General features: G+C 32.3%; 1 protein-coding gene across 1 annotated transcript in view; it reads right to left on the bottom strand.

The window, feature by feature from the left end:
• Nucleotides 1-27,756, bottom strand: part of LOC107447920 (fatty acid synthase) — a 72,543-nt gene that overhangs the window by 1,759 nt on the left and 43,028 nt on the right. The window contains exons 17-24 of the mRNA XM_043045247.3: nt 23,158-23,312; nt 19,752-19,958; nt 15,272-15,595; nt 13,380-13,499; nt 12,080-12,202; nt 9,328-9,560; nt 4,256-4,606; nt 1,241-1,484 (exon numbers count right to left, since the gene is read on the bottom strand). Coding sequence (XP_042901181.2) covers nt 1,241-1,484; nt 4,256-4,606; nt 9,328-9,560; nt 12,080-12,202; nt 13,380-13,499; nt 15,272-15,595; nt 19,752-19,958; nt 23,158-23,312 — 1,757 coding nt within the window. The remainder of the gene's footprint in view (nt 1-1,240; nt 1,485-4,255; nt 4,607-9,327; nt 9,561-12,079; nt 12,203-13,379; nt 13,500-15,271; nt 15,596-19,751; nt 19,959-23,157; nt 23,313-27,756) is intronic.

Below are 27,756 nucleotides of genomic sequence, written 5' to 3' on the forward strand. Positions count from 1 at the left end.
AAAATTTATTAAGTACTTAACTCCAAGCAATACCAAGTTGTTTAACCTCTTAAGGCATTTGCCCATGCCTGACATAGGCGAAAGTTACCGGCAAATTTACATATTACCGTGTCTCATACGAGCAATCTTATTTTTTTAATTCTAATACCCATCTGAGATCCATTCTAGTAAAAATGGATAGGCTAGATTATATTTAAATTTATTTACCATAAATGACATCACTATGCAGCATTTTTCTTGTGTAAACCACGTTGTGGATTTTGATGATTAGCTATAAGTTTGTTAGGAATTCTTTGTTATATAAATTATATAATTTAATTTTTATTAAAACTTGTTTTGAGAAAGTTATTCAATAATGAGTGATTCCGACAATTTTGAATATGCCAATTTATCAGAAAGTTTTAGCGATGAAGGTGATCTTTTGAGTTGATTTAATTAGATTTTAATATTTTTAAATTCAAAATAAACCTGTAATGAAATTGTTTAAACTTTTTTTGTACAATAATTTTTTTATAACTTTTACACCAAGCACCTCTCCCTAGTCAACCCCTGCAACTGAAATTGCAAAAAATAACTTATACTACACCTATATATTCATTTTCTGTCCAAAAAAACTTTTGCCTTAAGAGATTAATGAAAATGAGGCCTATCACTATATTGCACCTAGTACCAAACATCTGTATTTAAAAAATTATTCGTCTCCTTTGTTATTTTGCGCCGAAGAATCGAAAATACATTTCGAGACTGTTTTTAAGTTCTCTAAATTCATATGTGCTAAAAAATTAAAATAAATACAAAATGAAGCTTTGTTTTTCATCTTAATAGTACAAAGATGAAAGTCGTGGTAAAATAAAAATTATAGCAGCATTTTGATTTTTAGCAATATTAAAATTTCTTGCTTTACTCAGAACTGTAAAGTGGAGAAAGTTTTCGATAATTTTTTAGTTCATTTTGTTTTGAGAATTACCACCAGATCTTCTTTCTTCGATTATTATTTCCATTATTGAATTAGCGAAACCATAGTTAGCTTGCCCAACGTAATCTCGACAATTACTGACTGAAAATAAACAAAAGGTGCCACCTTTTAAAAGAATTTAAAAACTTTTCGATCGTAACACTGAACATACCGATATCAGATGAACTGTTATTTTGACTTGCATAATAAGCAAAAATATTAAAATTACAGACAACTTTTTATGACATTGCCTCTCTGAATACAATCATATAGTTAAAGGATTACCATGAAGCCCAGATTTTCTCCTTTCTTCACATATCCTTTCCATTACTGAATTAGCATAACCATAGTTAGTCTGTCCAGCATTACCTTGACCACTACTGACTGAGGAAAAACAAATGAAGAAATCTAAATTGAGGCACATTTTTCTGGTCAATTCATCCAATATCTTTGTTGCAGCTGCTTTAGGGGCACAAACATCTTTGAAACTCTCTGGACTCTGACAATTCATAAAGGCATCTTTTAACACCTATAATTATTAAATATAAGAAAGCCTGATCATTGGTCGAAATTTGTGAGAATGTGATATGATTAAGGTGACCTGACGTTATCAAAACTTGAGGAATAGTCCTCAAATTTCAATAGCTATCCTCCGAAATTTTTATCAGTATTTTAGTATCAGGTACATATTACGAAAAATTAGGTATCATTAATAATAGTTGGGTGATTTTTTTATTGTCCAATTTTTGCATAATTTTTATTATGATAGCAATTAATGGCTATGGAACAATCTTTTTGAAATATTAGATCATGACTAAATTTGTGTGAATTTTTTTACTTTTGTTTGAATTTTTATTAGAAGTCGGGAACTAATTGTTACTGTCAGGACTCTCTATGCACAAAGTGTAAATTCCACTAATTTTAGTTGAGGTTAATTTCAAAGCTAAAAGTTCAGGCCTTAAATTTTTGCTCTAAAATTAATACATTGTAAAGTTTTTTATAGCTACATATTTTTTTATTAGTATTAATACAATTTCCTGCTTAAGTATTTACTTACTTCCATTTTAAGAATTCCATTTTTTCTCATTTCAGTTTTAATAGAAGTTATTAAAATTTTACTAGATAAACCTCTTTAAGTGATAGTGATCAATAGTAGTCTTTTTCATTTTTTTTTTTTTTTTTTTGAAGAAGCTTTATTTTTTTCAAAACCAGCTTGATGTTCTTTTCATGGAAGAGTTTTTTACGTATAAGAATTGTGACCTATGACAAATTGTAATTAACGCACATGATATTGGGTGTCCGAAAATTCGCGAATTTCAGAGAGTATGTACCAGAAGAAAATAAAACATAGAAGTTATTTACCAGTACATTCTATAGATCAATAAAAAAATCACCAATATTAGATGGGGGAAAAAAATTTCCCCCTGACTTTCTCTATCAAAGCTACTTCTGTGAATTTTGAAACCCAATTCATATCCAGTAATCTTAGCTCGTACATACAAGAGTCATTTCTGAAGAAAATCGCTCTTTAATAAAATAGCTAACAGCATATTAAAGGGAAGTGTCGGAAAAGTATGTCTGTTAAATAATTAGAACGAAGAATTTGCAATCTGATAGGATTTTGATAAGGTGCAAATATAATTTCCAGGCCTAATACCTCCTGAAAACTCTATTTGTTTATATACCCATTTAATATACGTTTCCAAGCAATGTCCACCTGGGGATGAGATATCCTGGTTGGTAGGGCGTTGGGCCTATGATAAAGGGGTTGTGAGTTCGATCCCCGCCGGCCGAATAATCTTCGTGTACAAAATGGTGACTGGAACACATTAAATCGGTCGGAGTCACAAAGTTTTCCAAATTCCCTTAACAAGTCAATACCTCTGGAAGTACTGGTTCGGATATTGAGCGTGGTTTGGTTCAGGTCAAAATTATGATATGCAGATTGATGGATGGTGTGGGAATGTATCCTTGTGAAACGGGCTGTGGCGTATGTGTGTGTGTGTGTCAGAAGTCGAATTCTTGGCCATAGGTTACGCCAGTGGAATACAAGAAAAAGCACACCCTTCTGTCTTAAATAGACTTGTAAGTAGTGACCTGTTGCATAAGATAACAACAAGTAATGTCCACCAACTACGGTGTTTCCCAAAGTGTGGTACGCGTACCCCCAGGGGTACGGGTTCTTATGCGAAATATCTTGAAACAAACGAAAATTTCAAAAAATTTTATTTGAAAATAAAGCTAGCCATGAAAGCTTACGATTACGTATTTTTCTATTGGCTATTTTTTGCAGAGTTAACAGCTAATAATTTGTGGTATCAACAGCCAGTTGTGATTTTTAACTTTTGTGCAATTTTTTTATAGTAAAATATACATTCATTTTTTTATTAGTGGTACACAGCGTTACGAAAATTTAGAAAGGGTACGCAAAAGTTATAAGTTTGGGAAACAGTGACCTACTATAATTTATGCATTTCTGGACTATGATATGAAAGTTTCAGAAACAGTTTTAAAAGTTCTCTTTCGACACTTAGGTTTTCTTTGCGACTACGACTGTCCTTAATTACTTTTCTCTTTAGCATATGTTTTAGGTTTCGTGGTTGTGGAAAAGAATCATTCACCATAATCTTGAGATAACTCACATGAAAATTTTGTTTTTGAAGCTGGAAAATTTTATAATTCAACGGTTTAAAGATGTTTAAGAGCTTTAGAGTTGAAGAGCATTCCGAAATTGAACTTTGACAGCTGTTCCTGAAATTTCTTTTACAGCTCTGTACAGAAGTGAATTACATCATGTAGTGGTTACTTCGAAAAATAAGTACAAATCATAACGTTGTGAGAAGTAGATTAGTCCTGAAAATAAATTGCCTCCCCTTCTTTTTGTTTTGTAGTAAATTATACAATTTGCCAATATCAGCAAGCCCGCGTGAAATCAAGCTATAACAGAGGATGTGTTTCTTTTTTTTCAGTGGCGCGATCTATGGCCAAGAATACGACTTTAGCCACATAAGTCACAGCCCTTTTTGCAGGGAGCACCCAGTCATACTTCATTCATTTATCCACAGACCGTAATTTTGACCTGAATCAGAGAACGACCCGTCTCCAATTGAGTACCCCCAGAGGTATTGATTTGTTATAGGAACTTTGTGACCTCGACAGATTTAACGTGCACCAGTCATCATTTAAGGCCAGTCATTCGGCCTGCGGGATTCGAACTCAAGAACACGAGCCCAACGTCCTACCGATTCCGGCTCTTTCCTTTCTTGTACTATAAGTGAACAAAATTGAATTTATACTTACTACTGCGGAATTGAATATCCCTCCAATTTCACTTAATTTAGAAGCCTCTTTAAGCAACTGTTCTGCTTCATGCTGTTTTGAAACATCAAGCGTTAAGACTTGAACAACGCTGCCTTTTCTATTCCATTTGTTGAGCCAATATTTTTGATGGGGAGTACTGACTCCTCTTCTAGAAGTTATGAAGATGTTCTTTCCACCTTTCGTCAGTATCCATTTTGTAACTTCCATTCCAAAACCGCCTAGGCCTCCTATTACTATATAGGATTTACTAGGATAGAAGTAGGTGATCGGAATCGCTTGCATTGTTAAGCATTTTGGTGGTGTAATCTTCGACGGTTCTTCATCTCTTATCTAAAATGATGCACCGCATCACAATGCTGGTTATTTATCATAATCTGACATTATATTTTTATAATAAAATAAAGGTATAAAAATACAACATTTTTTAAGTGGAGAAAATAATTCGATTTTCGCAAGACAAGGAATTTTGATGGCGATAGAAGCTTATTGAGGAAGTGCCCCACTCTCTGTTTATTTTTCTTTTGTCCAAAAAAAAAAATTTTTTTTTTTTTTTTTTTATTAATAAAAATAAGTAAATATTCCTTTTAGTAATAAGTAATTTGTCTAAAGTGAAGTATCGAAATAAAAGACTTTTGAATAAGTTTTTGCTCTCCGAAAAGAACTACTATCTTGTTATTTCAGTTTGAGTTCAAATGCGCATACATGTTTGATCATAATTAAATTTATTTCAATAACTATATAAAGGTTTTAATGTAATGGTGTGTGTTGGATATTCTATTTACTTTACATTTCGATAACAACTGGATCGTGATAAGTATATGATGGATGGAGTCAAATTGTTGGTTACCACCATTTAAAATGGATTTCGATTGCCCGATCGGACATCCTGTTTTTGGGACATGTTGGTAGGTAGGCTACACACACTTGCCAATGAATTAGAAACTTAACTTTCCTGGCATCGCGAGTCTCAGATCTTAACTAAATCGAAAATGTTTGCGAAATGTTAGTAATGCACATCTGGCCGCAATCTTTTCTTTCAGAAATAGTTTACAATCGGGGACAACTCTTATATTATCTGGAAATAGACGAATATATATGAAAATAAACCAAGAATCGATCACATAATGTTCAACAAAAGTTGCGGTAACCCGAAAGTGACGACATTAAAATTAAAGACAGTGGGCAGTCCGTGCACGATTCTTACCCTATCACTTCAATTTGTTTCGATAATACTTAAATCATAGAATCAGAGCAATGCAGCAGAATCAATGTAGAGCAGTGAAACGTTGACTCCGTGAAGGCGGAAGACAATGTGAAACCGCGAAGCGATTAGTTCGTTTAGGCCAGTGTTTCCTAAAGTGTGGTACTCGTACCCCAAGGGGTACGGGAACAGTTTAGCGGGGGTACGCGTTCTTATGCGAAATATCTTGCAACAAACGAAAATTTCAAAATATTTTATTTAAAAACAAAGCTAGCCATGAAAATTTACGATTACATATTTTTCTATTGGCTATATTTTGCTGAGTTAACAGTTAATAATTAGTGGTTTCAACAGCCGGTTGTGATTTTTAACTTTTGTGCAATTTTTTATAGTAAAAAATTTTTATTAGTGGTACACACAGTTACGAAAAATTTAGAAAGGGTACACGACAAAAGTCATAAGTTTGGGAAACACTGGTTTAGACGAACCAGCTGGTCGCTGCAGGAGGCCAGTTATTTAATAAATGGATAGACCTCTATTTAATTTTCAAATTTGTGCAAGAAAATATAGTAAATTAATTAGCAGAATGATGTTTTTTTTAAGAGTATGTGAACAAAATTGTAAAAAGCGTATTTTTATCTCAGTTTTTTTAGACCATTTACTTTTAATTATACCTAGACTGACTGTAAGTTAGTTTGTAGTAGTTTGAATTGTACCTAAACTGTATGTTAGTTTGTAGTATTTCTTTTGATGTCTAAGACAGGTAGATATTAAGTTGTATTTTTCAAATATTTATTTAGTTTTTTTTTTCTCTGGAAAAAATTAGGTTTGTGTCAAATACGAATTAATTTAAGTTGTCGTTTCTATCTAGGCCTATTATTAATGGTTGATTTTAAATATGCGAGGTTAAAATATTAGAGATTAAAAAATTTCTTATAAGGTTTAATTTAACATTGTTGAGGTAAAATGCTTATTTAATTTCGTTTAAATTTGTTTTATCAAGAAAATTCTAGTTTTAATAAATTATTTTCAATTAAATTTTTTATGCTATGTAATTTGGAGCATGGTGAAAATCATGGCATTGGAAACCAGAGCCAGCAAGCAATACCTTTGGAAATAAGAAGAAAAAAAAATTTTTAAAAATATTCATAAAAACAGGCCACCTCTGTAGAAATTAATTTTCAAATTCTTACTCCAGAACAGACAACTTGTCAAATTTTAATTTTGTGGGATAGCTGAATTAACTGTTAACCGAGCTTATAGCGAAAACGTAAATATTTTCCTCATTAAAAGGCCTCATATTTGCTATGACTATGAGATCACCACACCAAGTTGGCAATCACTTTTTGAATTGTTAAAATAAAGTTCAAACTGTGGGACGCAAGAACTTTTCAGTCGAAGAGTGTCTTCTTGGGTCTGAGTGCCTACAGTGGATTTGATACTGCTGCCTTGTGGTCTTTTCTAGTCTGGTCTCCTCTGCCTGTCGAGGCGATTTGTATCGCTTTTGTCGTGCGTGGCTCAGGACCGAGCGCTACTGCGTCCATGCACCACTCGTTCCACCACGATGATTTCGAGGAGCTCTTTTAACTCTGGGTCACTGATGTTCCTGGATGACCCCTTTCGGGGACGGGTCAAGGCTATGCTACGCTTTTCCTTTCTAGAACATACGCAAAGCAAAGCCCGTTACGTTTTAGAACCAGTTGAACAATCTCTTCTTGCTTCAGAGATCACTTTACTTACGAGGCAAACATATAATGAACATTCTAACGGAAATAGTTAAGAGACGCCGCCTCATTCATATTTAAGAGATATTGCTTCACAAAAATAATGTAAACATTTCTTATAAAGAGTATATTATTTAAAGTTTTAGAGTGAGACTAAATACTTTGTTGCAAGTTAAGAAAAAACCACTATTCCTATAGAAAGATCCTGTTTGCATCTAAGTGCAAGCCAAATGGATGAAAAGCTCCCAGCGTGTACGTATATCAATATTGCCAACTCTTGAAACGACGTTACACGTCCTCCTTTTTGCTTGCTTTCTTATTATTAATAATAACAGTTATTAGCAACATTAATCAATTAGCAAGTACTAAGACTTAATAAATATGATGTCTAAAAATCGTAACAAATTTACATCTCTCTGTTCATATCTAAGGAAACTGATGAAAGAATAATAATGATAAAGAATAACAATAATGGGATACCTGCAAGTGACGCATTGTGGGTATCTCGGTCCTGGTTGTTGAAACGTGACATTTGTTTACGTTAGCACTGTTCCGTCCAATTTCGAGGAAGCCAAGCCCGTCAAGTATCAATTTTTTTTCAGTGACATAATCTATATTCTTTCACAAAGATTTCAATTTTTTCGCCATATATTTCTTATTTAACACAAAGACGGGCACGAAGCCGTGGGGAACATAAACAAACTAATTATGCATCAAAGTCGCCAGATACACAATACAAAAATATATATCACGGTTACAATAAAATGCATAAACAAGTAATAAATCTAAGCTAGGTAAAAGACGTTGACGATACAGAATTATATTTCAACAAATTCGAGGTGCGATATGGTGCTTTATTTATACCCGTCGTTGAACAATTTTGGGTTTACGACTACTAATGTTTAACTCCGTAGCCTTGTAATTTTGAACCAATCCAGAAGACAAGGAAACTCCTGGATATATACCCCCAGAGGTATTGAGTTGTTATGGGAACATGGGGGACTTTTTGACTAGACAGATTTAACGTGCATCAGTCACCACTCACTACACGGGGAGTCTCCTCCCGGCGGGGATCGAATCCACGAACTCTTGGACATGGGTTCAGTGCCCTACCAACCTCAGTGCTATCCCGGCCTTATGGTGCTTTATTTAATTAATTTCACGTTAATTAACATTCTTACATATGTAAAGAAACGTAGCTCAACACGCCATTTTGCTAATGACTATCAGCTGACGTCATAGGTCACATGTATGGGTATCCGAGATCTTCTTACAGCGCAAGTACCCAATCGTTTCTTTCAGACGATTTTCTTCGGCAGTAAAATAAAACAAAAAATCTTTTATTTGATTATAGTTCAGAGCATGTCAGCATAAGACGCGTCATTTTTGGTGATCTGATCAAATCCAATGTTCTTGCAACATATAGGGGAGTGTTTAGTACCACCGCCCAGCGGGTACCCTCGCCCACTGTCAATTTCATATGTATAGAATATTTTTTCAAGTCAATGGGCCATCGGACATTAATTGTTACATTAAAAAAAGATTATTTTCAAGTTTCAAGTATTTATGCAGCTGGTAACATGGTAAACAATAGAATATGTTGAATACAGTAGTCAATTTTTTTAAATTTCTATTTTTTTAAGTTAAACTTATTCTTTTTTTTGGTTTATTCTTTTTGCATGATTTAATTAGATGATAAAAGAATAGAAACATACAAAAATATTAATTAATACTCAATATTATACAGAAATATAAGCAATACTCTTTAAGTGGGCGGGGCTACCCGACTCTCCCCTAGCTGTTTCTTTTTCAAGAACAAATGTTGTCCCTATGTATCGAAATATTTTAAGTCTAGGATTCCAGTAGGGCTATGAAATCTTTATTTTTTTCAAATTCTATGATTTATATATCTCAAAAGATAGCACGAATTAAATTTCTGTCTCACATGTTTAACTTTTAAAAGCTTTTACATAGTTTAGAAAGCATATTTGTATAATTTGATAACTAAATAAAACGAAACTATATGCAGTCGCAGATGATTACTTAAATCTTATACCGCAATGATCGTTTCTTAACTTGCAACGGATTATAAATATCGCATAAAATAACTCTCAAAATGAACTAACCTCTATGAGAACTTTCCCAACATGTATACCTCTGGACATAAATCTAAAAGCAGCTTCAATTTCGTCTCTTCTAAATACACTTCTATGGAGCGGTTGGACTACACCACTTTTTATACCTTCTCTTAATAGATCCATAATTTTCGAAAATTGCAACCGATTGCGAGGCGTGTCATCGAACAGCGCATCAAGCATTATTCCTTTGAAGCTAATGTTTTCGAGGAATACCTTCATATCTGGGAGAGGCAAAATAAGTGTGCTCTATTATATTGAACAAACAAGATAAAAACATCATTATGAGAAAATAAAATCAAAACATAGGCGTCGACTATTACGATTTATCTGTAATTTAATGATTTCTTAGTCAAAATCACGGTGGTTTTGTGGTTGAGTACTAAAAATTTACGGATTTTGGAGAATTTTTGAGAGAATCTATTTAAAATGAATTTTTCCCCCTTATCTACCAAGAGTTAAGAAATTTTGTTGTCTGCAACTAATTTACGATAGACTAAAGTGAAAACAAAAGTGAATAAAACACAAATAGCGTAAATCAAATACTGAAATGAACATACTATAGTTTTGGTTCTCCAGACAAGAACTTTCCTCGGTGTCTAAACACCAAACAGCATTAGAAAGACAAAGAGATAAACGCGTACAACATGGTTTAACCAATCAGGACAAAGCAACATATTTGAACAAGATGCTAAAAAGAGACGGATGTGAGAGAATTTGGCGCAGACGCCAGATCTTAGAATAGGTTTCCTTACATAGGGATAGGGTGGGATACTTGAAAGATTATTAACTAAAATATCAGAATTTTTCAAAATATGGAGTGATTCCCAGAAATCAAGTTCGGTAGTTGAAGATCAGTGTTGAATGAGTTTAGCAGAAGAAAACTAAACTCTATGATTAGAATTCAAACTATGTAAAGCGATAAAATATTTGTTCAATATATTGATTCTTGGCATATCCTCCAGGCTCTTTAAATCGAAGTTTAAAAGTACGTTTATTTAGTGCAGATAAACAAGTTTTATTTTTTTTTTAAAAACTGCTATGAATGCCTTGATCATTGTTAATACAGATTTATTATAAATTTAGCAGTGGAACAATTCAGTTCAGTTCATTTTAAAGCAGATTATAAATTTTAAATATTGCATAATTTTCATAATTCAATGTAGTTTAAAATTTTAAAAAAGAAAAAAAAAGAATATTCAATTTTTAAAAATCAATAAGCATGTACTTTTTTAATACTATTTAAATGTTTTTATGCTCTTTCCTTTTTAAATTTTTTTTTTTATTATTATTTAGTTGATGATTTTTTTTTGTCGGATATGATGCAAATTGTCATGTTTGTTACAATTATTCCTTTTATTTTTATACATTCAAGATAGCAATATTTCAGACATAATTTTAATATTATTAATACCACATAAATCAAATTTTTTAATGGAAAAGCTTGTAACTAATGTCATGTCTGTTGCAAGTTTTTCATGTCTCATTTATAAGATAGTGTAACAAACTTGACATTTCAAAGTACGAAAATTCAGAAAACTAAATAATTCTAAAAAATATTAAAATTCAATTTGATTTAGACTTAACACTTAGTAATGAAAGTTAGCCAATTGAATTAATGAATAAATAAATATTTTTGCGAAACTGACTATGGTAACAAACATGACGTTATAAAACTGCCCCTACCATTAAAAGGGTTCATCAACTAAACATAGAACATTCGAAATATCTGCTTCTTTTCTCACAGCCTTCAAAAATAAAAAGAGTGCAGACATGCTAAAGTGCGATTTGCTGAAAGTGATATTTAGTTGGGCAAAAACTTCTTATTTTATTAATTGCTTTTTGTTACTCTGTTAGAATGTAACCTAGAGCATTTAATTCAAGTAAAAGATATGACAGAGTAGAATGTTTTAATTCTGGAAAGTAATTTTTATTCATGATTCGAAATGGCTATTGAAAATCATCAATGCTTCGTGTAGAGTGACGTCATACGAAACCACGCCTTGTTTTCGGTCACAAGATTCGATTCTTCGCGATTTTGAATTGCTTTTAACTCTTGAATTTTTAGGCTTTGCTAATTTTTCCGTGGGTATTCGATTTAATTTCAAGATTGATTTAACTAATATAACCGATTTTTTTTATAGATTTTTGCGACATATCGCTTATTTCCCATTAAATAAGGATTAAATAATTAATTTTTTTTCACACGCATATATTAATTTTTTTAGACTCTTAACCCATTATGTTCTGGCTGGACTTATAAGACCCACTAATATTATTCCTATATAGCTATCCCTGTTATATGATTTCCCGTTTATCATTGCTAGTTCACAACACACAATTATTTAAAGATGAACATTACCAAAGAAATTATTTAAGAAATTTCGTTCGAAGACAGCATTTTATTATTTCTCAATTTCATTCTTCAATTCTGAGATTTCTATCTTGATCAATTTTACAAGTAAGCTTTTCAAATTTTTTGATTGATTCGTTAACATTTTCAACTAGTTATAAAACAAAGTATTAAATGCTTAATACTTTCATTGAAGTTTTATAAAGTGGTATAAGTTCGAAATTAAGAAATTTTATGAAAATTGTGAATATTTAATGGAGAAAAAAGTTTCGCCCATTTTGAAAAATTCTAGGAATAAAGAGTTAATTTTTAACTAATTTAGTTTATATTTGTATTTGTTGTTAAACAAAATATACTTTCAGCATAAAATTAATTACGAAACATATTTACCTAATTTTCTATTGAGTGATAAATCATATTTTCCAATTTCCAAAAATTTTCCATGTGTGGCCACACAGCGAACACTTGCCTGGAATTTGTCGTCAGCTAAAGAATTCAGAACGATATCTACTCCTACGGGAGTACAAAAAAAGATGAGTCTGAAATAAGTATTGCTGAGGAAAGTTTTTATGGAAATTTTACTTTATCGTTGGTCTATCGTCAAACTAACGTGTTTTTTTTTTTTTTTTTTTTAGAAGTATAAAAAGTTTATGTGTTGAAAAAATATTTTTAAATTGAAACATATTACATTGACGCCTGTACAATGAAAATTATTTTGTACTCAGGAATGGCGGATGTTAATCAGCCCTCATCCGTTTATGGTAATTTCGATTCATTCTGTTATGGCTTAATATAGAGTTTGATAATTTTGTCTTTAACTTTTAAAGAAGATGCGCGAATAAAGAGTATACTTTATTAATTGTCACACATTTTTTTTAAAGTAAATATTGGATACAACATTTTTGTAACATGGAATAACTATTAAAATTTCACTAAATATTAATGTAGTTAGAAATTTTGATTTAAAATTTGCAGTTGCTGTGGATACATAATTTGAATATCCGACTTCCAATGAAATGACTTACAAAAGGGAAAAGATTTTTCGGAGAGACATTATTCGCCTCCAATAAAATTAATTTTATTAATCATAGTTTCTCCACTCATTGTTTGAGAAAGATAAGCTATGCATTTTTATCTCCTTTTAAAGACCGAGAAAAGGTAAGCACTTTTTGCTCTAACGTATGCAGCGCCCCTCTACAGTAGTTAGCACAGTTAGAAGACGAGTTTAATGTTTTCATAAAAGACGAGTTTAATTTATTTTTAATTGAATGTGAGTTTGAAGTATGCATAGGATTTTTCTTAAGCAAGAATAATCTTGTTTAAGAAATTTCTTAATAAGAATAGAGAAGGGTCTTTAATAATATCACACAAAAAAAGAAATTAGTTTTAAATGTTGGCCTTAAAGAAGCTTCCTTTCTTTCTATTTTGCAAGAAAACCTTATTTAAGGTTTTAAAAATAATAATTTTGTTAAGTTTCATCAGTTTGGCCTTTAAGTACAAAAACGAATATATTTATTTAGTTACATACAATATATATTTTTAGTATTTTAATATTTTTAATATATTATAATATATTTTTATTATATTTTTTATAAATCATTATTGTTGCTGATTTGTTAATGTAAATAAAATGTGAGAACTACCTTATTGTTCCACGACAGAAAGCCGGAAGGAAATATATGATTCTTACCTTTTCCCCCTGTTCTATTTTTTATCATAATTTCAAAACTTTTATTTCTCGAGCTTCCGATGTTTTCCTCTTTCAGTTGAGGGAAAAGTCGGCGTAGATATCTTCTTTTCTGTTCATTACCTTTAAATTGTGAAAGAAATTGTTTAACACTTATATTTAGTCAACAAAATAAAATACTAATCATCTACAATGAGCAGCAGTTGCAAAGGGGATTGAACATTCTTCTTACAATGAGATTGCAAAGATTCGAATCCCAGCAGTGGCTGGTTGATAAGAATTCTGCTTCCGGCACTTATTACAGTGCTGACGTAAAATATCATCAGTGCTAGATGGATCATGGGTTAGAACCCCTTTGCCGTCAGGCTAACCGTGAGATATTTTCTGAAGTTTTCCTCTGCATGTACCGCAAATATGCACGTAACGTAATCTGTATGTAACGCATGTGGGTTAGTTCCATTAAAGAGTCCTCTACGAAGGCTAGTTTGTCTTAATGCTTGATCCTGGAGTTTCCTTGCTTTCTGGGTTGGGTTCAAAATTATTAGGCTGAGCTGAACGATGATAGTCGTAAACTCAGAAACGGGTCGGCAGTTCAACGCTGGAAATAAAATTATATAATCACCCTGAATAATTAGAAGGAAAAAAAATTAATACGCTAAGCCGGAATGTTCATGGTTCGAATACATCATCTAAAATTAGGTAACTAATAGTTTTAACTGACAAAATTTAGAGACGAGAATTTTAAAAAGTGCTTATAATAAATTTCTTATACTAAGAAAAGAGAATGAATTTTGCTTGTGAAAATGTAAGTGCGCAAACCCTGAATAACTTTTGATCTAATGATCGGATCTTCACGTTTTTGGACCCAATCTTAATTATTCAAGAGGGGGTCCTTAAATAAGCTAATTAGTAAGTTCAGACGATGTTTTAAGATACGAAATCAGACACAAAAACGTACCTTCTCTGAATAATCGTACCTTTTTTTGACGGATTCATATTTCTGACCCCCCAAATCAGCCACAATCTGGGAAATACGGTCCCAATAGTTTGGTCAGGAGAGCGACCCAAAATTTCGACCCCATAATGTTAATTTTACTTTTTGCGTATTTCGCCACATCTTTTAAGAGAGTTAAAATAAAATTGCCAGCAAATTGTAAAATTCGTTTATTCAAAAATAATTCCACATAAAAAATAAATTTTAACATATATTTATTGATTTTTATTATTTTATTTAATAATAGTCGAAAAGATTTTGAATTGTAAGGTACACAATTTTTTACATCATTTCAAAGCATCTAATTTTACATAGCAAAATACAAAATTTGAGTAAATTCGGTTGAATAATTCCTGAGAAATCGAGTTTTAAATACCTTTGGATCACTCTCCTGACGAAATTAATAGGATCATATTTCCCAGATCGTGGCTACCCTTGATATTTTGGAGGTCAGAAATCCGAATAACGCTGAAAAAAGGTATGGTTTATTCACAAAAAGTATGTTTTTGTGTCTGATTTAGTATCTTAAAATTTCGATTGCTCTAAATAATTTGCTTGTTTGAAGTCACCTTCTCGAACCATTAAGATGGAGTCCTGAAATGTAAAGAAACGATCATTAGATCAAAAAATATTCAGTGTGGTCCATTTTTATTTTTTATTTTTGGCTCACTGTACCTTTTTAAATTAAAAATAATTGATTCAGAATGATTGCTTATTATTTTTTTCATCTTTGCTCTAACATTATTTTACGCAGGGGCCCCCACCAGGGGGGAAGGTGAGCGCACGATGCGCTCACTTAAAGCTTGGGGGGGATTTTTACACTAAATAAAACGAATAGTTTGGGGGGATTTAGAGTTTGCCCAAGAGTTTGGGGGGGATGGGGGCCACTGATTTTACGTACCAACAGTCACAAATATTTCGCACTCATAATGAATCGCAATGCGAGTTGCCGCTAATCCAACACCACCAGTTGCAGAATGGATGAGGATACTTTGTCCTCGACGAATATCTCCCCTCACCACAAGGGCATAAAATGCAGTAGCATAAACTACAGGTACAGTTGCAGCTTCTTCCAGACTCCATTCATCAGGTACATCTATAAGAAATGCTGGATTTATAATAGTAGATGTTGCCATTCCACGACTCTTAGTAATCCCTGCAATTCGATGTCCTCTATCGTCACGACCAGAGAATTCCAAACCAAGAAGTGAATCCTCACAAGAATCTGAAATTTCGAAAAATTTGCCTTCATTATTTTGCAAAAGAGAGATAATGTAATTCAACAGAGGTTGCGTCATTGAGATACGTCAGATGAAACGTCGTTGAGATACACGTCATTGAGGCACGTCACATTAATTGAGATATATATGCAGTTAAAGAGGGACAATAAGATTGAGAGGTTCCGAAGGATTAAAAACATGATGCGACAATAAAGTTATTGTAATTTGATCTGATTGATACACCATATTTTTTTTTATAGAATGCAAAAATTTACATATTACATATATATACATATATTTATTAATAATATAACAAAAATTAATCAAAAGTTATAATTTATATTTCATCAGTATTATTTATTGGGAAGCTGCGAAGAGTTCAAAGGCGATTATTTAAAACATCTCCTAATTACGACTAGCAATTAAACAAATTCTGACCCTTCATCTTCCTAAATGTTAGTTTTTGATAGCGTTTCTGTTTTTTCCAAGTCTAAATATTCATTTTCCACCTCCAATGTGTGTACAAAATATACATTACCAAGCATTGTATAATTATACATTAAAGACGGTTGTTACGAAACACCCTCTGCTCTAAACAGTAATACACGACACACATTTACCTTCAGCGGAGGTCTTCAAAATTTTAAAACAGCAAAATAATGCATCAAAGCATACATTTTTTTTGCCCCCAGAGTTACCGACTTTAGTTTAAAAATCTTTAATGGATGGCGCTGTATATATTAAATGTCTAAATCGAAGGAAAATGCTTAGAAAATCACAAATTTTAAAATTTTCGTCATCTTTAATAAATCAAAATCACACGAAACGTCCACCATCAGCCGTAAAACAAACAATGAAGCAAGAAGACAGTGGCAATTAAATAGTTAACCCCCGATATCATTCGATGCATACCATAAACATCATCCCGCTATCATAAACACTCAGTTACATAAAAACAGTGCAATATATATGCATCAAAGTGTAACGGAAAGATCTGCGATACGCGTTTGTCAACGCCAACAGTCGGAAAAGTTTTGAAATAAAATCAGTGATTCTGGGAGGAAAAAAAAATTATTGATAGTCAGATAAGTAGTTTGTTACAAGAATTTTTATTATTATTATTTTTTTAAATTTTAACAGCTTTCGAGATAGTATAGTCAAATTGCATAGGGAATTCTTGAAAATTTGGGCAGTTTTTGTTGTTGGAGGAGGTACCGTGATAAATAAATCAAGTTTTCCAATTTACACACACCCTTACCACGTGCGCCACCATCTTGAAAAAGAAAACATTTAATTTTTAAACTTTTTCCTGTTTCTGCCAAATATCTCTTAAAGAATCGATCTCACCAAAAACCTGTCATTTTTTATGACTGTTGTACTTTCCGAGACAGCTATTTGAATCTTATGATTTTTCACCAAGCATGATATTTTGAAATTCTTGGTAGGTTTTTATTCGGTATCAATTAAAAGGCGAATTCCAACGTCAAAGTTTGATATGATAATACATAATTGTAGTAGAGATAAATAATTGATGAATTTGTGTAGTTCCCCGTCTTCATAGTTTCTTACTGATGGAAATTATTGTAATGTTGTTTCAAAATTATGAAGAGCTCGTGAATTTTTTAAGTGGGACAAACATTTTCTAATGGCAACAAATAAATGGAATGGAATAAATTTAGTGCAAATTAAGGCAAGAAAAATCGAGTGATAAAATTACTGAATCAATTGAAAAAAATTTGAATGAATGGTAAAGATATCTTAATAAGCCTAATAAATGGACAAAGAATATCATTTCAATTTTCAAATGCTGTGCAATATCTTTCAGTTATCAGTTTTACAAAAATAATAAAATTTCACCACCGCTATCCTCTATACCGAGTGTTTAAATGTATGAGTGGTCATGCGTTTTAACGGATCACACAGGCCTACGCCTTGTTTCGTTTTGTCTCGCCTATATCAATTTGAAATTCAGTTTACTAATCAGGAAGATAAGGCTATGATGCTAAAACAAACTTAACAACAACGACGTTATTTTGAATAATTTTGGAGAAATGTTTCAGCAAAATTCAGGAAAGCCTGAACAACCATGAAGGACGTGTGATTACCAGTAAGTTATCGGTACAGTACTTTTGAATCAGAATAAACAATTCATCAAGCAGAGGAAATGGGAAACTGGATTCTCAACCTTGATAACTGTCCAAAAAAAATTCTGAAATTCTTTTCATGCATCTGAACGTTTCTCTTAGAGTTAGCTACTTTTCACATTTGTACCCATAAGATATGTTGACATTGGAAAATAGAATAAATGTATCTGAGTACCATCCATGCAGTCACAGTTTTTGGATTCTTCACAGTCCGGCATACTGACAAAGTGTGGTCAGGTATTTGTACTGATCAGACAATAAAGCAAACTTTGATGCGAATGATAGAAACATCTATTAGAGCATTTACACATTGAGGAGGAAGATGCTACATTCAAAAGATGAAGAGATAGCTTAGCTTGAGTATGAAGTAATAGTTTTCAATGGAATTTTACTCAGAGCGAAATTTGGTAAGATCCAACAATTAAGAACATGTCCCAGGTTTTGTAAAATGTATGAAAGTTAATGCCATATAGCTTTACTAATAATTATTATGCGTTGTGTATTATGTTTGTGTAATTTTTGATGTTTCTTTAATAAATATCATCATTAACACTCTTAAAAATAATTTATTTCAGAGACTATATTCAGCTAAGTATCTCTACCACAATTATTATTATGGCACACTTCATCGTAGAATTCACTTTTTAGTTGACATTGAGCAATAACCAACCGAACTTGGTCATAAAATTCAACTTTTAGATGGTATTGAGCGATACCAATCAATTTTCTTCATTTTTTCTTTTTTTGAAATTTTTTTTTACAATGCCAAAAGGTCTTTTTCAAGAAGTATTACAGGCACTGTAAGCTCCGTATTGGTTTCTAACTGCAGATCATTTAATTTAGTGAAAAAAGTCAATTTACATATTTTTTTTCAACACTAACTTAATTTCAGATAATTTAATATAGTGAAAAAAAATCAATTTTCAGATATTTTGTAACATTAATACTTTAGGAAATATTGAGATAGTAGGAAAGAACGGGAAAAAGATATGAAATTTAGTGGTTTATTTCAAGAGGGCGGTGCAACGCTGTGGTCAGAAGAGTTAGAGGTAGGAACTTCATTCAAGTCGAACTAGAGCTGCATAATGGGCTATTGGCGACGGTCCGATAGAAGCATCCTTGAGGATGATCGGAAGACATACCGTCGCAACGCAATTTTGATCCTCTGCAGAGGGGATGGCTCCTCTGCTTTGGTAGCCCAGCGACCAGCGCGTGAAGTCGAACACTTTACGGTAGAACAGTTTAACGAGGACCGATACAGCTCACAATAGGTCTTATAAGCTATAAAGAGTAGTAGCACTAATTCAAATTTAACTAAAAAGTTATAATTGATTCAACATTATTTTAAGTAGGTTTTGTAAACTTTAGGGAATAGCATTAATTCATGTTTAACTATCTATGGTTAAAAAGTTATAATTGATTTAACATTATTTCACGAAGATCTTATAAGCTATAAGGAGTAGAAGCACTAATTTAACTACCTAAAGTTAAAAATTCATAATTGGTAAGTAGGTATTTTATTTACCTCACACTAGAGCTGCAAAATGAGCTTTTGGTGACGGTCTGGGAAACATCAATGAAGATGATCCGAAGACATGCCATCACAATTTTGATCCTCTGCAGACGGAATGGCTCATCCACTTTGGTAGCCCGACGACCTGCGCGGGAAGTTGAGTACTTCCCGGTAGAATAGTTTAACGAAGACCGATACCACGCACCCTCGGTCCCTACGCAGGCTGATCAAAGTGGTCACCCTCCCGCTTACTGACCACAACCAGTGATGCTTGACTACTAGGAACCGTGTCTTTACGATCAGTCCACTTTGGGACCAGAAGAGTTGGAAAACGGTTGGATTTTTCATTGTACCAACCAGTACAACGTATCAAAATATTTTAGCTACTCTAATTTTTGTAACCTAACTTATAAATGAATAAAGAATGTCAGTCTATGAAATTCTGTGGCTACTACTTTCTAATTAGTGATTTCTTATTTTTATCTGCACAAAGAAGTATGTTACCTAATGTAGATTTAACTGCTCCAGCTGAAAGTTTTCCTGTAGCCAGCATAACATCTCTAAAGTTAATTGCAGAATAATAAATATGAGCTATGGTATTCTCTCTCAAATCTGCGTATTTTACTTGTGATTCTACCCACTCAATTGAGGATAGGTCGCCATAATTACCACATCTTACGTAACTGTGCTCAACATTTCTTGGTTCCTTACCTGAAAAGAATAGCGAAAATTTACACCAAATGATTTTAGACACATCAAGGAATCAAAAAATAAAATAAAAATTAAGAATTAAAAAAAAGTTTCATCACCTTAAAAATCTGCTTCACTCTTTTAAATTCTTTGATTTTCTCATACTGTGAAACTTTTTAATTATTAATTTTAAACTATCCAACTATTAATACAAAACTTAAAAGGATACAAAAAGTTGTATATCTTGTTCAGAATTAGGAAGTTCAAAATTAATTCGACCATAGTTAAATAACTTCTTTTTTTTTTTAAATGATACTATTATTTTTTACATGGAATTATTTTGCAAACAACGAGTTTTTTAAATGTTTGCTAAAAAATTTCGATTTGCTGTAAAAGCTCTCAGGATATAGCGAAACACGCAAGAAGTTAATTTAACATTAAGTGCAAAAATATTGACCTCTCTAAATTATTAGAACCACGATTTCCGGCTATGCCTTATATTTAGATTTTCAAAAGCCAAACGTCCGAAAATATATATAATTATTCAGAGAAAGTATGTTCACAGCTTAATAGTTAACACGAATTGGAAGTCAACCTATATAAAGATTAAGATTGACACTTAGCACTTGAAAATCCTATCATTTAAGAAAAAGTTATTCAGAGATTATTTTTATTCACTCACTAATACATATTCGCAAGTGATACATCGATTAACCTGACAAACTTTCCATTTTTTCCATCGTAGGACACACGCACTAAGGGAGCGAGCGGTAAGAGACATACGAGAGGCAGATTTGCAAGCGCGCATAACCTCTACGCATCTTAACGAAAAAGTTTAGGATTTTGTTATTTGTAGAGTTTGTTTATGTAAAGAACTCCCCTAGCCAATCTTCTGGAACAGTGGCGGTAACTACGGTTACGAGGTTTCACTATTTCAAGTAGGGTCATTATTTAAGTCAGGTCTTTTGTTGTGTCATTATTTAAGACAGATTCTGGCTCAGGTCTGCGAGAGATAAAAGCTCTCCTCTTTGAAATGCGCTGTTTCTAGTTTTCATAGCAGCAGACTTCATCGCGAGGGGAGTGCTTTCTATAAACAAACTATGTGCCTCTTCATTACCGCTTGCTTTGTTGGTGCGTGGCCTATCTAAAAGAGTAGATATTTGTTATTTAAAGGGAGTCGGTAAGGCATGTACCAATGATGCTAAAACTCACTTTATTCGATGTACCTTTTCTCAGCATCTAAACAAGATATTGATTCAGTTTTTTTTACAGAATATTTACATGTTTACGCTATGATAACTTTTAATTGGCAGATTCTTTTTTAAAAAAAAGATTATGAACTGAAAATTTTCAATTTTTTAAAAAGTTTCATCAAGAAACTTTCATAACTCAAAAAGTATTCCCGTTAATGCTAAAACGTCATCACAGCATACAACTGATATATTCTCAAATATCCCCAAAAAGCGATATCGTAAGTAGTTTCTTAGATAAAACATATCGAAAAAGGTCAGTTTTAGCATTATTGATATACAGTGGCGCCCACGTACTTAAGGACTTTGTTTTCAAAATAAATGCGTCATTATATTGGATGAATATTTTGTTTTGATCAAGATATCTACTATAATGACGAATTCTATCTTAGTTGAACTTCAATCCTCAAGTAATTCATTCGTGTTCACAAGTGTTTCATAAAAGTTTATTTAAAAAATATATTTTGTTAAGTTTCTTATACTTAAGGACAGTTTGTCTAATCATGAGTTATTGAATGATTACAATCAATTTATCGATCAATGTAAGTGTAATTTACTACATTATCTTTTTTTGATGCTTTAAAACATTATATTAATATATTTTCTTCTTTTTTTAGTACAAATTTCAACATTATTATGAGTAAAGGTAAAAATGTTAGCAATGAACAGGGATGTCGAATAGATACTCTGAGAAAAGAAGGTTTAAGCATTAGAGAAATTGGTAGGCGGTTAAAATTATCAAAAACAGCAGTTTTCCAAGTATTGGAATCTATTCAAGTGAACAAAAGTATTGAAAAATCATCCCGAAAACCACGTCCTCGCAAAACTACCGAGCGAGAAGATCGCATTATTCATTGAATTTCTGAAACTGATCGTCAGAAAACCGCCCCGGACATCAGAAAAGAATTCGCTGAATTAACAGGCAAGCACGTAAAAAAATAATACCATCAAACGGCGTTTAAATGAGTTTCGGCTTATGGGTCGCGTATGTAGGAAAAAACCATTGATGTCAAAGAAGAATATAGCAGCTCGATTAGCTTTTGCAAAAAGACACCGAAACTGGACATCGGCTGACTGGAATCGAGTTATATTTACAGACGAATCGAAGTTCAACAGAATGGGCTCAGATGGCAAAAGTTATGTGAGGCGTCGAGTCGGTGAAGAATTTAATGTACGATGTACAAAATCAACTGTAAAAGGTGGAGGCGACTCGGTGATGGTGTGGGGTGCCATGACACGTTCAGGATGTGGTTCAATTCACAAAATAGAAGGCATCATAGATCAGCATGTGTATGTGGACATTATCAAGACTGCTTTTCTGCCTTATTGCAGGAAACTTCGCTCAAGAAAACCAATCATGCAAGCCGATAATGATCCAAAGCACACGAGCGAAACTGCGAAGGCCTTCTTGTCAAGCAAGAAAATTGAGGTTTTGCAGTGCCCTTCCCAATCACCAGATCTCAACCCTATCGAGATGCTGTGGATAGATGTGGATAAATATGTGAAATAGCAAAAACCAAAGAATTTAGGTGATTTATGGAACTGTGTCCAGGAAAGCTGGGCAGCTATACTCCTGAGCGATGTCAAAGATTAGTAGATTCGATGCCTCGTAGATGTGAAGCAGTAATTGCCGCAAAAGGCTTACCGACTAAATACTAGCTCCAAATGTTTATTTTTTGTTACATTTTTTGCATTGTTATTAATTTTATTAACGATTTAGAAATATATTTATTTTGCTGTCCTTAAGTATGCGGAATGCATATTTTTTCTAAAATGTTACATAATTTAAGTATAACAGTTAGATAAATGATTTTCATTGTGAAAATATATTAAAAATAAGTTATTTGTTCCAATACATAATTATCAATTCAATAAACTTATGCGTGAACATTAAATTCTGGATTTTACTTTTCATAAAGACATGTCCTTAAGTACGTGAGTGCCACTGTACGCCCCTTAAGAATACTTACAGTCGGGGAGTGCTATGTGTCTAAATGATCCCCACGATTCCCCTCTCCAAACGTTCATCACTAAATTTTTGGCTAACATAATTTTGTAGAAAGAATGATTGAAATTAAAAGTTGGAGGCCTTGCCTCACTTCTCCTGGATGCAACAAAGACACACCTAAAAAATAAAACGACAAAAAAAATTAGTTTGTACTTATTATGTAAAAATTAAATGCTTAGCGATTTAGAAATCATGCGTCGCCAACATGAACATTAGTACCTATAACTAATGAATACAAATTTTACCATCGCGATACATTGTAAAAATATCGATATTAATAATGTATCGTGATTTATTTCCGATTTCATTAGCTAGTGTAATTTTTACATAAGTTAATAGTTTTATTGCCCAATAAAATTTATCAATACTTATATTAACATCGCACTCAACTATCATTATGTATAATATTCACGATATAATCCTTTTTAAACGCTATGCTGCTAATAATGTTCGTAATATTAACACATTCGGACTGGTATCGCTATCGTTGATGGCCGTGATATTGTCGTATTTGATTTAGTACCTCCCTAGATAGTGATTCAACTAATTTTTATAATATTTTCGGTTTCTTTTCGGCGAGCAAGTATTCATTCGTGACCCCTTACACGTATACATTATTTAATAACTAGCATTCTGAAAATAGACATTAAGGGCGGTGATAACATAACACCTTTTTCAGAGAATATATATTAATAATAAAAGTTAAATTCACGGCTTAACTAAAAGGACGCTACTTGGTATACTTGGTAAAGCGATACTTGATATTTCATGAGCGTTTTATAGCAGAGAGGAACAATCTCTAGTAGTGTAAGATACAGTAGAACCCACTTATAATGACCCCGCATTTTACGAGATTTGGTATTTACCAAGAGCAATGGAATGTTTTGCTTAATATAACGAAGTGAACAATTGTTTGTATTTTTCTCAAATTTAATGAGGAAAATAATTTTGAATCATGAAATAGTCTCAGGAATAATGAAGAACTCTAAATACTGCACAGTTCACTGCTAGTAAGTTAAAAAGCATCATTATAGGTATTTCAGTACAATTATTGGGAAATATATTTAAATGTCATTTAGAAATAGTTGAATCATTTATCGGAGTTATAGATAAAAGGAAAATGATAAGAGGAGTACAGAAGCCAGGGCTAAAGAGAGTAGAAGGGCTGGTTCACTCCTTTGAAGTATCTTTCGCCGCGCCGATCCTCCGACGTCACTCTAGTGACGTCACTTTGGCGCAAAGCTCTCACTTTTTCTTCAAGAACGGAGCGTTTGGCCTTACTAGCTCTAACTAATATTGGATCATTTCTTTTTGCGAGATATTCTAAGACATTTGTTATTTTCTATAATGACTTTCCTCAGTCTTTGCAGTGAATTTACAAGAATTTAAAACTATTATCGAAATACCAGTTTGCGCGATTGCAACTTGCAAAAATTCGGATATAAAAACAAAAGGAAAAAGTATAATTTTTTGCGTGCTCCCTAAAGTAAATGAACAACTATGTAAAGAATGGATTCCGAAATGACACAGTTAATATAAAACAGCAATACGTTTATTCTGTCGTAAAGAACTTTTATAAAAATTCATTATCTAAATAGAAACCGCCTCGTTACTTCATAAAGAAAGGCAGGTGAAAAGAATTAAAAAATAGATAAAGTCAAAGAAAATTAAAATGTAAGTAAAAAGTATAAATAAAATATATAGTATATAGTTGAAATTCTCCTAATTTCATAACATATTTTTTAATGTAGTTATTCTAAATATTTATGATTTTTTTTAAAAATTATGCTCTCTTCAATTTAAATATCTATAAATTATATCATTTTAAATTGAAATGTCTATAAGCAATTGTAAAATTTCTAATGTCATTATGAACCTAAATTATTATTTTGTTTCAGTAATTAGCATTTAAGGTTGATGTTTCCTAATGATTAAGTATGAACAAATTGCTATTAACCACATAATTTAAAATCAGGGATTCTAAATTTAACTTAACTTATCTTTATAAAAGAATAAGTAGATAAAAAAAGTGTCGATATATGCCTTCATTTTTCTTAATAGTTAAAGTTAAAACTGAACTTTTTAAAATAAAGTATTTATCGTGTCATTTTCACCAACTAGCAAAACATTTTTATAAGTTTAAAATGGTATTTTTTTAATATAATAACCAAGAAAGTTTTTTTTGAACTATGTTTATGAACGGAAATAATGTGTTAATTACGTAAAGTTTGAAGGCTAATAACCATAAAAAGTCTAACTTATTTTTACAAAGAGAAAGATGCAAAGTTATCATATCTTTGCTTGCGATCTCCGAGATCTGTGGACACAGTGACGTCATGAGGAGGGAAATCGTAACTTCAGCTCTAAGAGCGCAGTGAACTAGCCCTTGTATTCTCTTTAGCCCTGTACAGAAGCACTTTAGGTTTCAGAGAAGGTCGCGTTTTAGAAAAGCTGGTTCCCGGCGCTCTCCTTTTCTTAAAAGCGTGCTTCTTATTCATCTGCTTAAAATTTCAAAAAGATAAGTTTCATCCTTTGAAGAAACAGCCCGAAAAAAACCAAATTAGGGAGAGAGGGGAAAATATTGCAATATTTATGAATTTTCTTCGGCTTCTGACGAAATGAAACAAAATATTATTAAGCGAAACATACTTTTTGACTTTTCAAAGAATCTGGAAGCAATTCACGCAATCACATTTCTATTTAATACTTTTTGTATTAAGCTTGAGTTCTTATTTAACGAGCATTTTTCAACTTCCCTACAGCTTCGTTATACTTGGTCCTACTGTATGGAATTTTCATAACCTAGTGACGGAGTAGCATCGCTTTGCACTCCTGCTTCTATTCTCGGATCAGACAAGGTTGACCCAGCCTTTCATTCCGATAAAGTGAGTTCCAAGCATGCTTGGGGAGTAAAGACGAAGCGTTCCACGTTCGACTGACCACCCAACCGGAACATCTACTTCTGCACCCCGGACCCCAACGTAAAGAAAACTGTGATGGGCATGGCCCTCCAAGGGCTGTTGCCGTATTGAGTATAGATTTTTTTTTTCTATTATTTATATATATATATAAAGTCAAACCCCGCTGTAGTGAACCTTCAAAGGACCGAAATTTCGGTTCACTATAACCGGGAGTTCTCTATATTCGTACCGCGAACAATTTTAACTAACGGGTTCCGAACTCCTTCTTTTTATTATACATTATTTAAATAAATGACCAATAAAATGTAATGCAAAAATGACTGAAAAATAATACGCAGTAACAAAAAATGCGTTAACTTATTTTTATTTTTTATTACTCTTCGTCTTGTGTACAAAAAAAAAAAATTAGCAATCTTTAGCTGATGCGAAACTGATTCAAGGAAAATTTTGTCCATATATCTGCCTGGGTTGGCCTTTATTTAGAGATGGGAAAGTGAGATAAAAGATGCAAACAAGAAAAGATGTTTATCGCTGCATTCCACTCAATAAATGGTTTTAAAAATCAGTATAAGTATTTATTTTGAAGTAGACATTTCAAAATTATTACAAATAATCTAAATAAAAATATATATTTTTAAAAACCACGTTTTTGTAGTGGAGAATAATAATTAAAAAAAATTTGAAAAACGAAAAACGTGGGGCGCATGAAATACATAACAGTAATGTTATATTAGTGTGTGTATGTGCGCTCTTGAGAATATGTGTATGTATATCTGTAATTGTAATTGTATCTGAATAAGGAATATGTTTGTGTATATGCTTATGTATGTGGATGTATATGTGGCTGTGCATGTGTATGAGTAAGAAAATGTGTATATGTATGTGTATATATACTGTTATGTATTTCATGCACCCCACGTTTTTCGTTTTTCAAATTTTTTTTAATTATTATTCTCCACTACAAAAAACGTGGTTTTTAAAAATATATATTTTTATTTAGATTATTTTTCTTAGTCAAGAGTAGTCAAGACTACTACAAGACCACTACTAAAATAATAGAACTTTCATTTTAAATTAGGGATACAAAAATCTTTATAGAAAAACAATACCTTTACGACTTTCATTAGTTTTATGCTGATGACAACCAAAACAATCTGGAAATGAATGAGGAAAAACTGGATCCTACCACGTGATTTTTCAGCCAATAAAAATCTGTTCACCTGACACGTAATACTAATTTGAAATAATGGAGTCGACAGCAAAAGACAATTTCGAAAAGAATTCTTTTTTTAAATTTTAATTTTATTTTACTTTGTATGTCTTTTTTCTCTTCATTTTCATGCATTGTCATCCAATTCTGAACTATGTGCCAAATTTGAAGTTTGTAGCTAGTCGGGAAGTTAGTTTAAAATCGATTACAAAATTCCACCCGGACAGACATACACGAAGGCAAGTTTATATAAACGTGGTAAAAAATTAGTCGAAGACAGAAAAAATTCAGAATATCCAACTTCCTCCCTTTTTGGTTAACTATATCCTCAAAAAATAACATTATTCATGTATAGCTAGGCACGGGACCGAAAATTTCGTTCACTACATCCGAGAGTTCCCTATATACCGTGTTCACTATAGCGCGGATT

Source organism: Parasteatoda tepidariorum, chromosome 7 (genome assembly GCF_982258835.1).
Source record: "Parasteatoda tepidariorum strain Cologne lab strain chromosome 7, Ptep-v5.0, whole genome shotgun sequence".
Lineage (NCBI taxonomy): Eukaryota > Metazoa > Arthropoda > Arachnida > Araneae > Theridiidae > Parasteatoda > Parasteatoda tepidariorum.